General features: G+C 38.1%; 1 protein-coding gene across 6 annotated transcripts in view; it reads left to right on the top strand.

Moving 5' to 3' along the window:
* Positions 1-8,021: 8,021 nt before the first annotated feature.
* gria2b (glutamate receptor, ionotropic, AMPA 2b) overlaps positions 8,022-15,453 on the top strand; it is a 71,730-nt gene continuing 64,298 nt past the window's right edge. For 3 of the 6 annotated variants that reach the window (XM_067457455.1, XM_067457456.1, XM_067457457.1), the window contains exons 1-2: positions 8,024-8,279; positions 8,368-8,508. In XM_067457455.1, coding sequence (XP_067313556.1) covers positions 8,195-8,279; positions 8,368-8,508 — 226 coding nt within the window. In that variant the 5' untranslated portion in view covers positions 8,024-8,194. Of the gene's footprint in view, positions 8,280-8,367; positions 8,509-15,453 lie in introns of all 6 variants that reach the window. The other 3 variants (XM_067457459.1, XM_067457458.1, XR_010908356.1) reach the window with 2 other exon arrangements.

Here is a 15,453-nt window from a genome sequence, read left to right as displayed (position 1 = left end):
AGAAAGAAAGAAAGAAAGAAAGAAAGAAAGAAAGAGCGCAGGAGGGACTTAAAGGTTTACTTCAGCGCTGGGAAGATGAATCTGTATTTAAACTGGGTCATTAATGTAGTAGAAATGTGAAATTATTTTTGAATTTGGTGCTTTTTAGACTGAGAAAAGACTGAAAATTTATTTTATTTCACGGGATGAAAGACAACAATTCCCAGAATGCTTCGCTGCCCTATGAGGCCACTCCCAAAGCCACCGCTACCGAATCACTGGATCACTTTCCCACCACGTTCATATTCATAAAATCAGTTCAGTTAACAGACACTACAATTAAAAACTGAACGTGTCTGTTCAGTAAATGTGATTTAGCCGCTGAGAGAGTGTCACTGCACAAACGCAGCAGGAGCACGATCATTCGAATGTACTCCAGGGTTTCTACTAATACAAAGCCATATGCTAATCGGTGAAGTAACCCTGTAAGACCGTATCTGGACAATTTTAACCATTAATTAAGTCACATACCCTATATGTAGATATCAGAGAACAATTTAAAATATTGTTTCAACTCATTCTAAGGCACCATTAAATGATTCAGTGAATGACTCATTAAGACATTGTGTTTTCATTTTTTTTCTTCTTCTTTCCATATTCAAAAATGTCTTTTAGTTAAGGTTTATTAATTTTAAAATTTTATTTGGATGCCCTTTTTTATTTTGGGCACCTTCTCTCCAAATTGTCTGTGCATATCCTGTTGGAAGCTTTTTAATAAATGCACACAGCCGAATAGCTGTGTCCTGTGGTGTTTTTTCTGCAAACAAGCCCACAAAAGGGTTTTTGGGGGCCCAAAAGGGTTAACCCACACAAGGCCTGTTTGGGTTTTCTGTGGGCAGGCCCACAGTGGGTTGCCCACACTAATTCCTCGTTGGGGCCCAAATGGGCAAATCCGCTATGGGCCCCGCATGGGCTAACCCACTGGGGGCCCGTGTGGGTTTTCTGTGGGCAAGCCCACGGTGGGTTGTCCACACTAAACCCAAACGGGGCCCAAACGGGCACAGCCGCTATGGGCCCCGCATGGGCTAACCCACTGGGGGCCCGTGTGGGTTTTCTGTGGGCAAACCCACGGTGGGTTGCCCACATTAAACCCAAACGGGGCCCAAACGGGCACAGCCGCTATGGGCCCCGCATGGGCTAACCCACTGGGGGCCCGTGTGGGTTTTCTGTGGGCAAGCCCACGGTGGGTTGTCCACACTAAACCCAAACGGGGCCCAAACGGGCACAGCCGCTATGGGCCCCGCATGGGCTAACCCACTGGGGGCCCGTGTGGGTTTTCTGTGGGCAAGCCCACGGTGGGTTGTCTACACTAAACCCAAACGGGGCCCAAACGGGCTCAGACGCTATGGGCCCCGCATGGGCTAACCCACTGGGGGCCCGTGTGGGTTTTCTGTGGGCAAGCCCACGGTGGGTTGTCCACACTAAACCCAAACGGGGCCCAAACGGGCTCAGACGCTATGGGCCCCGCATGGGCTAACCCACTGGGGGCCCGTGTGGGTTTTCTGTGGGCAAGCCCAACAGTGGGCTTGCCCACAGTTAGCCCACATGGGGCCCCAAAGGGCTTGCCCTTGCCCACACTGTCCCACAGAAAACCCACACTTTCCCACAGTGAGCCCACACTGGCGTGTTTGCTGGGTAGACAGGCTAACCTGGAGGTGTAAGCCTTTGAATAGGCTACATTATGTGGATATCATTTTGATAAAGCCAGCACTCATGAAATGTTTCACTCTAAAATGCATATCACTGATTATGATACTGCAATACGCTAGATAAGAAATACAAACATATAGGCTATATATTAGGTAGGCCAGTACGCATACTGTAGGCTAATGACAGTCGAAGATTGACTCGAATAATACTTAACACAGGTGAAATCTTTTCAAAAAATGTGTCTCAAAGTTATTTTCAGCAGCTTGCAGTTGTGTGCTTGAGCGTGACACTTCTCAGCGTGTGTTTCCAAGCCCACCCACACACGTTCGCCTCTGCGCTTTCCCCGTGATTGCTGTCTCACACATTGTTTCAAGTCGCTTTTCTTGATTCCTGCTGGTTATCTGTCCTCCCACCCCCAGGTCAGTTCACTCTGTAACCTATATCACATAGACTACTGCTTAATACAACCTGAACACACACTGGGCAGTGTGGGGGTGGAGTGAGTATCTTCTTTCTTGCAGTTTCCACACCCGACACCCTTTATTATAATGAAACGGTATAAAAATAGGACCACAATTATCGCGGTTATCATTATCACAGTCTGTAAATGTTCAAAAAGTGCTAACACACACACTGAAATCATTTCACCAAGTTTTACATGGAAAACAAATAAACACATTTTTTTTGCAGCACTGTGCATGGTTTGTTTGCATAAATATTTTAATAGTATTGTTGTTTGGGTGACTTAACATATGTTATCTACTACATGTTCAAATAAAGTTTTGACAAAAAAGTTTTATAAAATAATAAACCATAAACCTCGCCTTTAAACCATAAGAAAGTGAATGAATCAATATAATAATTGATTATCCGCTAATTATCTGCTTACCCCTAGGGCATCCAATATATGACTTTGTTTCTTCAGTAGAACACATTTTTGACTCCATCCAGTTGTATAATGCATGTGAATGCTAACAAAATCTATCAGACTTAATAAGACATGCACATTCAAATCCATATTAAACCCTGTGGCTTGTGACGACACATTGATGTCTTAAGACATGAAGCGATCTGTTTACCTCAAATACAACACTGTAATAAAGTTTATAAATATGGAAAGGAAGGAGACGGGAACTGATGAACATTTAACAACTTTAATCAAATAAATAAACAAAATGAACGTAACGCGGGCAGCCCCTCACGGACGCCTGCCTGCACACACATAATAAAACATAAAGTCCAGGCCTGGTCCTCTCTCCTCCTTCACTGGTGTCGCTCGTCCTTATATGCCTCCAAGCTCCCTCATGAGAGGACTCGAGAGGACGCTCCCTCCCATGTCTCTCGCTCGTCCATCTCGCCACATACCCCCATCACCCCTCGCAGGCCGGAGGGTACACCCGAGACTGCGCCTACTCCCCCCCGGGGGCCCAATCTCCGCGTATCACACGTCTGGGGTATGGACAGACGAGACGAGAGAAACAGGAGACAGAGACAGAGTGACAGGACGAGGGAGTGGAGAGAGGAGAAAAAAAATTCTGGTCCGGTCCAACCCTGGACGTCGATAGAGTGATGCCTAGGGGTACCTTTAGCGTCTTAATTGTGACGCGGAAGGCACCTGACCATGCTTGGAAGTGAGAATGGGTTTGTTGTCACGAGCTGCAGGGTTTAATATGGATTTGTATGTGCATGTTATACTATCATACTCTCATGTGTTACAATCCACATGCATTATACGACTAACAGACTGCAACAGTTAGATTTAAAAATCTCCATTTTTGTTTTACTGAAGAAACAAAGTCACTGCCCTGTGGGTAAGCAGATAAACATCACATTTTCATTTTTCATTCACTATTCCTTTAAAGATTTGTTGTTGTGATAAAGTATTTTGATACAAATTAAATACAAATGAGTAATTAAAAAGAAAAAGCATAACATAATTCCACGATACAACCCCTATTTAAGAAGTATTAAAGCTACACTGTGTGATATTTTCCCCCGTCTAGCGGTGTAAAGGTATATGACAATCTAGCGAATATTAGTTTCTGTTCCTCTCAATTCCGATTTAGTTTCAACTCCTACGGTGGCCGATTTAGTCTAAGATTAACATGGCTTCCAGTTCGACCTCGTTTATGACTGTCATCGAGTGTTAAAACACGAAAAGCGAAGCTTGAATTTACGGGTATGTCCCTCTTTGGCTAATGTATTTTCAAGATGGAGGGGCAACATGACAACCAGCATTTGAACCCCTCACCCGTATGTATTTTCCATGGCATATTATAAACTTACGAGAATACTTTTTTACTTGAAAGAAGTAAATAAACATTAATGAGCACATATATTTTTGAAAGAACTAAGTGTTTTTAGCTAAGAATAAACTAAAAAAGTTACACAGTGTAGCTTTAGCATTCTAAATAGAACCTTTTCCGTGTAGCTTAAAGCTGTTAGTATGGCAGATATCATTAGATATTTAAGACAAACTGGCAATTTTTCATTCAAATGTGTTGCTGTAAATCAGAACGGATGGCACTGAAAAAAAAAAAGAATATTTAGAAGAAATATTCCCAATGCAGAATTTTCCAGTGTCATTGCTTCTTATCCATGCATGAGTGAAGTCAGAGTGGAGTCAAATTTTATCATGAGCTGAGACCGATGATAAGGTTTTATATGGAGTGTGTGCGCACAATATATAGTGTGTGCATACATTTGGTTTTGGTGTTTGAAACGGCTGCCATCTTTCAAATCGAGGCATGACAGAACTGGATAATGTGGAGGAAATGGATAATGAAAACTCCTTTTTCTCCCTCTTTTTGTCTTATTCATTCTACATCTTTTCCTTCAACCCCCAACTCTGCCTGTCTCTATCTCTCTCTCTTTCTGACCAGTATAGCTGCATGTTGCATGGGTGACACTGCTGATTATGGTCTCAATGTCATGTCACCATGGATTAGAGCAGCTGCAGTCTTTAGCACACATATACGCGGGGGTCCATATTCTTAATTATGACCAAATGCTAAATTATAGTTCACATTTATAATGTTACAAAATATTTATATTTCAAATAAATGCTGTTCTTTTGAACGCTCTATTCATTAAAGAATCCTGAAATCCTAAAAATTTAAGCAAACTGTACAATATCATGTTTTGTAATGTGTATATTATATTATGCCTGTTTAATATTTTCTATAAAAGTGAAGCCAGAAAGACAAACACATCAGCTTGTGATATAGCTATAGGCTAAATCATGCTGTATCATGTGAACTTCTCTCAGTGTGGCACACTAGGTCCATGCCATGCAAAATGGCCATTAGTCCTGCAGCCAATCTCCTTGCCCACTGCATGACCTCTACTCATATATCTGTATATTCATGGGGAGAAGAGGGAATTGTACAGTAATGTGTTAATGTGAGGACGACCCACTTGATAAACAGCCATGAGCATGAAAAAGGACACTGAAGAGCGCCAGAAGACATCGAGAGAGAAGGCGAGGGCATGAATGTGTCATGCACAACATATACTAAATGGATCAGATTATAGTTTAGATTTACATTTTTGCTTGTCAGTAATTCATCTACATAACATTCTTCTTTTCTCAATTCTACAGACACAAGGGCAAACATACAGTGTGTTTGGCTTGATGATGACAAAAGCATCTACAGTATACACACATCTACTAAACCCCACTGTTTACAGAGATTCAACATATTATTTAAACGGTCATTAGAAGTTACTACACCTGAACCTGGATGATTAAACGTGGTTAAAAGTCTCCTCTTGGGTTATGGTTATCCTCACCTTTCTTTAGATAAACACATTGTCATTTTTTTCATCATGAAATATTTAATTTTTCATTTATCACTTCAGTGAGCTCAGTTTTTATATTTGCAATTTAGCTCTGAAAGACCTTGCAGCCTGGGATCTTGTTATAGCAACTCATGCAGTATGGAGCATGGGCCGAAGGGAATGAAACTGGGACATAGAGGTTTGGGGAGCTGTAAGATATGATGATTAAGGTGTTGCTTGTGGTCTGTGCTAAAAGGAGGGGGAGGAAACAGAACATTACCTAAAATTCAATCAGATATCCGTGAGCAGTATTTGTAGATTCATTGCCATTATATATTCAGCAGTGAAAGCAGTCAGGTCTTTTACTAGAGACTGGGGTTTAGTGTTCTGTGATGTATACTGCAAAACTATGACTTGAAGTGTTGGGGTACAGAGGTACAAACTGTTATTGGTTGGGATAGGTGTATTCAAAGTGGTGCAATGAAAAATGTTCAGGAAATTTTAATGACTTTGTTTCATCATAGACATGGGTATCCAGAGAAAAAAATATATGTTCAGCTCATCAGATCAGTTACTTTTCATGTCATTGGTTTTGTGGGGGTGAGAGGGACCTGTCCATGGTCCTGAAGGCAATCAAACTTCTATACGTCAGATATTTGGCCAACATGTAGGAAGTCCAGAATTCTAGTACTGAGTAATAGCAAGTGGGGTGAATGGCGGGAATGATTCCAAGGGCGCACAGATCCAATTTAGAATTGTATGGGGCTTACAACAAATTCTAATTTTATTTTGAAAAAGGAAGGAGCCCAGAATGCCTAGATACAGCCCGCTTTGCAGTCCTTTCATTGATGTATTCTCTATATTTAGCCTAAATTAATGGTAAAACTTGTCTCATTTAGTGCTTTTTGTATGACTATAAAATATCCATTAATTTATGATCGCCTGTTCTCATTGAGTGAGTCATTACATTTTAAAGGGGGAAATGGACCAGAATATCTATTAGGTAAGAAGCCTATTTTATCATTTTAATCTTGACTCTTTTATTATTATTTATTTGAGGAGCGGTAAATACATTTGGTTTAAAATTCGTATTAATATTTGAACAACTTTTATCAGCAAAATCAAAGTCAGCTTAGTATAACTCAGATGAATATACAAGCCTCATCATTGGCTTTTTCTAATGGCAGCTGTAAATACGCTGGTCTGTCAAATTGACTTTGAGTCTGCAGCCATATGAATATCCATATCTGCTTAGCTAACACAATACAACAAGATAAGGCGTCAGCTAACACATCCGTAATATAACAAAATTAGTTATCCCATGTCTTTAGGAACCATTCGCAATGTTGTGGCATCATTGGCCCCTTTCACATAGCAATCCCAGTAAATTACTGTAAACCATAATATTTTTGCTTCACACAAGCAAAGATATTATGGCATTTTACCAGTAAGAGACTATTCACATATCAGATTCAAAATAAAGGTAAATCCTGTGATGTCAGTCTTCAGAAATTATCTTTAAATGCCGCGTCATTGTCTTCATCCGCCTGCTCTTAAAAACATAAAACACACATAACTGCAGAGCCACAGTGCTAATGAATGAAAAAGAAGATTGGGTCGCGAAGTGCGACCCGTTGAAAAAGCTGTGAGACGTGGCAGGACGATCAAAGATCATCATCTTGCACAATATTTACACATAAAAACTATTAAAAATCTAACTGTAAACAGCACTGAGTAGTCATCTCCATGACTGACCCAAAGCAGACTTCTTACATCAGCGTACATCAAACATAAGGAACATCTACATTCCGTGCTAAATCACATAAACCTGTAATTTACTGGTAATGCTACAAACTTTCCTTATTTTTGAAAAGGCCCTGTTCACACATGATCTCTTATACTGGTAATTTACCAGTAGGGCCTAAAGACGCTATGTGTCAAAATGGCTATTGATTCTTACTGTAAATGTCGATGATGTCACTCTGATCGTTCCACGATGGTGGGTGTGCTGATGTGTCTAGAGCGAGAATCTGGCATCTACTACATATCCATGGTGCAACCAACATGAGGGAAGCCATTTTGTTGTCATGTGACTATATAAGACAAAACAGATATAGACCCTGCTGTTTGTGTGGCTAGAACACAGTAGTACTGACTTTTTGGAAAATATGCTCAATAGGCTATTTGAACCTTTATTCAAGGTGCAAGGGCAGTATTTTAGTCTTTATATAACTAATGGTTAGGCACAACCTTTTTATTTGTAGCACTTAATGTAGCCATTAATCCAAATTGTGTTTATACAGTTGTTTAAATGTTTTTCAAAAATCTATTAAAGCAAAATTAACAGAAAAAATAAGAACTGGCACATGTTTGACAGAGATCCAATTATCATTGCCACTATTTAATACGTGTCTCGTTATCATTCGTGCAGTGACTGTATCTTAGTGAAGGTATCAACTGATAGGAATGCGCGCGAATAGAGAGAGAGAGAGAGAGAGAGAGAGAGAGAGAGAGAGAGAGAGAGAGAGAGAGAGAGAGAGAGAGAGAGAGAGATCTGCATTATTCCTCCAGAAGCGGGACTGAGGCAGGAGTCCGCGATAGAGGAACCACCTGCAGACAGCAGCCGCTCTCATTCTCCAGCAACGCCTCAATATGTCACGGATTTGATTGAACACTGCAAACGACAAATACTTCCTTCATACAGCGGGTGAACACACACGTGGAGATGCAACAGTTTAAGAATTTATCGATTTGTCTCATTTCCCTTTTATGTGGGTTGTCAACTGGAGGCTCTCCAAGTGTTCAAATTGGTACGTAGCGTTTTATATGGGCGTCATTTTTGTTAAAAACCATGTGAACTGTATGATTATGTTCAACATATCTTGGTGTGTCGTGCAGGGGGCTTGTTTCCGAGGGGAGCTGATCAGGAATACAGCGCGTTTCGGATCGGAATGGTTCAGTTTGGAACGGCTGAATTTAGACTTACGCCTCACATCGACAATCTGGAAGTAGCTAACAGTTTCGCTGTAACCAACTGCTGTAAGTTATGTCATCTTCTTTCTTATATAGATAAATGTGATTGCATAGTGTACAGCTGTTCGGTTTTATACATTTAGTCAATTCTAATGAACAGTTTGTTTGCGTGCTGAAGTTTCAGTGTGGTTATTGGTAGGAATTGGTGTATAGCAGGATGTGAAGTTGGTTTCCACAGTAACGGAGAGGAGCACGAGCTCGCATCATCAGAAGCAGCTGAACCATTCTATTGTCTTCGAAAACGCTATACATACTAATAGTTTTTGTTAGTAGAACCACACTTTTTGACGTTATCAATTATTATTTTTTTATAAATAGTATTTATAGAAATATACATATATATATATATTATTTTATAGGATATTTTTTATTTGTGTCTCATTTGACATGGATATGAACAATTTCACAGTTTATTTATTTATTTCTAGAGTTAACCACTTACACACACTTTTTTCTATAAGTTTGGGTACAATGGGATAATAGTCCTTTAAAGGATGCTAAAACACCAATGGCATTTTCTTTAGTGGTATTGCATAAGTAGCGAGGAATGGATTTGACAAATGCTTAAATTTGGTCCATGTTGATTGCTCCAGTCATATTTTGCATAGGCCTATTATGAATTGCAAAAGTTACATTTTGTATGCATTTTGCACAAGTCATGGTCTAAAGCTCTTTAACATTAATTGCTGCTAAGATTGAGTTATTCGATATTGAATTACATATATATATATATATATATATATATATATATATATATATATATATATATATATATATATATATATATATATATATATCCTATAGGATAATATGAAGGTTAATGTCACAGAAAACATATATATAGGCTACAAGAATGTCCATTCATCTGAACGAACACTTAAGTTCATAATGCAGACCACATGTATTAAGTACCCAGAAAATACTATTTTTTTTTTTTGTGGTCTATCAAAATCATAAGGCTAAAAAATACCATACCATTGATATTCATCATAGCCTGTTGAGCTGCAAATTGTCAAAAGAGTAAAAAGAAGACATTTCCAATGAATGAGCAACCTGTCTTACAATTACTGACCATCACTGCATTAGATTTAATCAGTTCCGAACTTTATGAGATGATCATGAATAAATGAAACCTTTATTAAGTGGATCACTTATATTCAAGGATTTCATTAAGTATTCAGTGGGCTGTTGCTAAGCAATATTTCGGAAATGATTCTTGTTGGAGAAAGTCTCTTCAAGAGGTTCAGCTGAATATTTCCTCAGTCACTTTTCTCAAAAAAGATATCGAAATCATTTGCAGAACTTTCTCATAGCAATCTTATGAGAACATTCTATTCTATGATGGTCACAAATGATTTAGTTTCCCATTCGGTACAGCAACATTTTTAGAATTATTCATAGATGTTGTTATTGATAATGATGTTCTTTATATCTATGAAAAACGCACTTTAGCACTCGATTTCCTATTTTCTTCCCCAAGATGAGTGTTATGTGTTAACAATTGGTCTTTCAGGGCTCGTTCCTTTTATTTTGTCCAACATAAAAACCCCTAGATGGCACTATGCATTTACAGGCACTGCTTTATCGTTTTCCATCTTTCCCATGCAGTTTAATGTGTCTTTTTAAAAGCAGCTGGGGAGATTGTGTCCATCAGTCGTATTTAATCTGGACCACACTATATTTCATTCAGACTTGCCTTAATTAAAATGAAGCATGTGAAGAACACAGCCGATGCTATGATCCATAAAGCAACACAGATTTTCGGTCTCTGGTAAATGGAAGACTTCATGGGTTTTGTTGGTTCGGAAAACATTTACTCTCCAAACCTGACATTTGCTCTGTGTTGTGTTGGATAGGCATGAGTCAGATGTTCTTGTTACTGAACATATTCTGCAAATGGCTCAGTGTTAAATGGCTGTTCGAATGAGACAAACTACAAGATATGCCACTTTGGTATAAGATGTAGCTAATGAGACTCGTCTTCTTTGAAGCTATACAGCTTTTGGCAAGATGCTGTGTATTATATTAGCACTTATCCTCAGATGTGAATCAACCCACTCACAATATAAAAGACATTGAGGACACTCGGACTATCATGTGAATGTGGTTTTTTGTCACAATTCAACTTCAAATTGATTAAAAATGACCACTGATAAATATGTCCTCAGGAAGTGTTGAAGTAACATATTTTATTTTGCTTTACAGTAAAATGTGTCCAAATTAATGGTAGATTAAGAGTTAGCTGCACATTTTGATTTTACCATGATTGCTTGCTCACTTCGATGAACAAACAAAACAAATCTAAATTGGAATGGACTAGACCGCATGATAAAAAAAAACATGGCTTTAAACATAAAAGCTTTATGTTTGCCTCACAATCTAATTTAGTGGATTTATGATTCATATATTTATATGCATATATCTGAGTCAAGTAAAAAGATGTGCTGGTCAGCTTTTCTTAGGCCTTCCATCTTTCTGGAAGATATATCTGAAAGCCGTTTGCTGACATTACACAAAATATGACACAGATTAGTTGTGGATAAATACATTTAAGGAGTCTGCTGCTCCTTGACATTTCTTGAAGATTAATTATCAAATTAATGGGATGAAAACTGAATCTGCATCTCACTATATTGTAGACAGTGCTGGGTAGTAATTTATTTCATGTAACCTAGATTAAAAAAAGATTAAGTACTTGTAATTAGATTGTATCATGATTTAAAATACTCTTAATCAGACTGCAGTACTTTTTTTTGATTACGTTACTACGTTATTCTCACAATGACAGTATATTAATTATAATTCACTGATTCTCCAAACTAACTTTTTATCGCTTAAGCCGTATTTTATTATATATTTATCGTACATTGCGACATTACATATCTAATCAACTTCTGAAACACATGAAGTATTATTGTAATTATGACTCAGTGAGTCATTTAACCATGTATTAGCTACTGTCTTTGGCAGGCTTTTGTCTTTTCAAACACATTAACTTAAAAATTGATTTTATATTTGCATGCTTTTTGTCAACTGAACCTCTTTGACCTTATATATTTACCCCTTGAAATGTTTTGTTCATAAGTACAATGACATTCATGGTTCTCTGATTTCGGTTAATGGTCACATAACATGCAGGTAAAAAAAAACTAAGTAGTTTACTAAAAAAAAAAGTAGTTTTTAGTAAATACCTTATTTTGATTGTTTATTTTTTAATTTTACGTATTTAAGATTGAATTACTTAAAGTGTTAGTTCACCCAAAATTTTAAATTCTGTCAATAATCACCCTCATTACGTTCAACACCTGTAAGACCTTTGTTTTATCTTCGGAACACAAATGAAGATATTTTAGTTGTCAGTAATCTGATGGCTCAGAAAGGTCTCCATTGGCCACAATGACAGTTCCTCTCTCAAGACCCATACAAGGCACTAAAGACACTGTTACAAAGTCCACGCCGTTCTACAGTAATTTTATGAAGCAACACTTTATGAAGCAAAATAGTTTTTTGTGTGCAAAAAAACCTTAAATAACAGTTTATATCCACAACTTTCCTGAACTCTGACCTTTCCCATGATTGCTATGGCAACGTAGAACACGCCGGTAACGGTCTTGCTACACATTAAATCTGTAAATTATTGAAAACAATAAACATACTCCTTGCAAAAAAATATACAGTTGTACTGTTTTAAATGTTAAAGTAATATATTATATAAACTCAATAATTCAATTTACAGCAATGAATTGTTCATTTTCATTACAATGCACTTAAATTAATTGAAGTTCATGCATCTATGTTCATGTTGATTTAAAAAAAGTCTACTGACAATGTCTGACATGATTTCAACAATTACAAATATTAAAATATAAATATTACTTCTACATCACAATTCTTGAGTTTATTTGAAGCTCGTTGGGCATTGAATGGGTGCGTATGGTGTTAGGCAACATGTCAAACGGGTCCATTTATGTTGCATGGTTTATGGAAGCAAGTAGGTTTCTGAGGTGAGAGACCCGCTCATCAACCCAAGCGAGAGCAGCCTTAACTCGGCTGGTCCTTCTGATGACTGCCGCTGCCTGGTAGAAGCCCCTCCCGTGACGCAAATTTGCGTCTGTTGTGTAGTGAATGAAGCGAATAGAGTCAAAATGTTCACGCGTCCAAGTTCGCACGAATAGCGCTATTTATTCGCGTCACTCGCGTCTGGTGTGAACGCAGCATAAATGTTACGTGTGCTAAACCGGAACTGAGATACCGTCAACCGGAAGTATCGAGTGTCATGGCGACGCCCACTAAGACTTGCAGGAAAGTTGTGGATAGTGATGACCGATTTCATAACTGCTTCATGAAGCTTTGGAACTTTATGAATCAGCGTATCGAATCAGCGGTTCAGATTCGATACAATGATTCACAACGCTCAGAAGCTTGTGTTTTGAAAACGGCCATCACTTGTCATTATTTAGTTTATGTTTTCTTGTTGTTTAATAAATTGGTTGTAGAGCCACTGTAGTGAGATGGACTTTGTAACAACGTCTTTAGTGCCTTTTATGGGTCTTGAGAGAGGAAATGACTGAGGAATTCTGAGCCATCAGATTTCAACTAAAATATATCTTCATTTGTGTTCTGAAGATGAACGGCGGTCTTACAGGTGTTGAACGACATGAGGGTAAGTAATCAATGACAGAATTTTCATTTTTAGCTGAACTAACCCTTTAATAGCTTTTCATTAAACTCAAAACCCCTTTGCAGTTCCATTATGAACCCCAGTCTGGCAAACCCCGCCTTAATGTAATATTTAATGCACTTTATGTTGTTGATATCAAATAATTATTTTCTTTTTGTGTGTGTATTTATAGCAATATGATACAGGACTGTCCTATTCAAATTGATATGATCATTGAGTTAGGTCAAAAAGTAAACAAGAAGTAGTCAGATTATATTACCTTAAATGTGTAACTAACTACATTCATGCAATTTGGAATTAGTAACAGACTACAGTTTGTAAATTCCCAGCACTGATTGTTCAAATTATGTGTATGTCAAATATATCCCTATAAGAATAAGTATTCTGATTGAGCAGCTTGAATATCAAAATATTTACTCAAACTAATCAATGTGAAATCAATTTGTACGTGCCATGACTGGCACTTTTTCTTAGTACTTTCTCAGGGCATTCATTTGCATGTAAGCAATACAATTCCGTTTGGGCGCACTGATAATGATATCCAGTGTGGTTTTGTCCCTGGTTTTGGAAGCACTTCCAGTGCTGGATTTTGCTTCAATGCATTTGTGCTTCACTAAATATTGTAACCATGAACCCCCCTGATATATTAGTGGTCATAAATACATTGAAGACCCTATCTGTCCTGTTATCCCCTCCCCTACATCCTTCAATCTGGCTTGGGAGTGTGAAGTCTATTAACCGTGGGAAATAAATTACATGATCATGATCAATAGCTGCGTGTGCTCCAATCCTTGTCTCTTGTCAGTACATACATAAGTCGCTCGACTATCCTCTGCTAACTGGGTGATTCGATCCCTTTTCAATTAAAAAGACCTGCTGTTTTTTCCTACCTGACACAGCAGGGTTCTCAGGACTGCTCACACTGATCCGGCTGTCACACAGCAGCCTGGGAAAGGCTTTAGTGCTGCACTGCTGAGAAAAAGCACAGCACAGAAAAAGAGCATTAGAAAGTGTGAATGATTTGTCAGGCTCCAAAATAACTTCATGCCACACCTGCCGATGCCGAATGAATCGAGGACATTTCCTAGTCATACATATTTTATAAATGACCATGAAACTATATATTTGCATATGTTGTCTTACTAAAATACATACTTTTTAGTCTCTGTCTCTTGGTAAAACTGCACCTGTCACAGTATGACTCATCGCCATTTTGTTCCTCATATTTCCATTTTGGTGGCTTAATGCACGGAATAATCCACATTTGTATTGTCACAAGATGTTCTAAAAAAAAACTAAAAAAAACGTTAGGATTAGCTAGACGTCATCTTGCCCACAAAGGTAAAAACGAGAATCTTTAGTAGACAGTTTGACTTGAATTGCTCAGATAATTTACACCAACAAGGGTCAAATGATCTTTGTTTACCTTCATTTTTAAACCATGTATTATGTTAGAGTTCCTAATGAAGTCACTTAGCAATCGACAAGTAACTTTTATTTAAATGCTAGTAAAAAGGTATGAATTTTGAAAGAAAAAGAAAGAAAGATAAAAAAAAATGCCTTGTGGCAATTGTTTGGGGAAGTTGTCTTGTCCTCAGTGAAGTGAAGTACAACAGCTCACACTTTCATCCCCCTCTCCACACAGGGATGACCCCCATCTATTAAAAGCCCTTTTTTCCCCTGGCTGCAGCTACATAACAGAAATGGCCTGCATAAATTATCTGACAGTTCGATTTCCACTTTCTCCGGCCTTCTCGTACAGAGGGAAGCATAATTGTGAGGTATCCAATAAGAGCTTTTAAGACTGAGCTTTGTGAGACAGCGCCGCTTTGTCATATTTCTGCGTACGTTCAGTACATCATCTCATCATGACAAATGAGTGAGAGTCAGTACTGGTTAACATCTCAATTTGGCCTATTTTTTAGTCTGCGCTCCATTTAGATAGGGCCAGAGATGGTTCACACCTGTGATCTATGTATAAAAATAGATAAAAATCAAAAAAAAGTATAAGCTGAAAACTATAAGATAAAAACTAGCGCTGCGTGATTCTGAATCAATTGAGAATCACTTTTTTTTGTTGCTTGCAATAGAAATTGCGATTCTCATAATTCTGGAGAAAAAAAAGTGAACTGATGGTGATATCTGGACACTTTTCGATATCTGCATTTACAATAAACATCGCTTATGCGTATCTTTGCACGCTCCTTTAACCGTACCTTTAGTAAAACGGAGCTTATACAAAAGACCTAAACTAGGCTTTTACTCAATAT

Source organism: Pseudorasbora parva, chromosome 11, assembly GCF_024679245.1.
Source record: "Pseudorasbora parva isolate DD20220531a chromosome 11, ASM2467924v1, whole genome shotgun sequence".
In the NCBI taxonomy this organism is placed as follows: Eukaryota; Metazoa; Chordata; class Actinopteri; order Cypriniformes; family Gobionidae; genus Pseudorasbora; species Pseudorasbora parva.
Note: the sequence above shows the minus strand (reverse complement) of the source record. Positions and strands in the feature narration are given on the sequence as shown.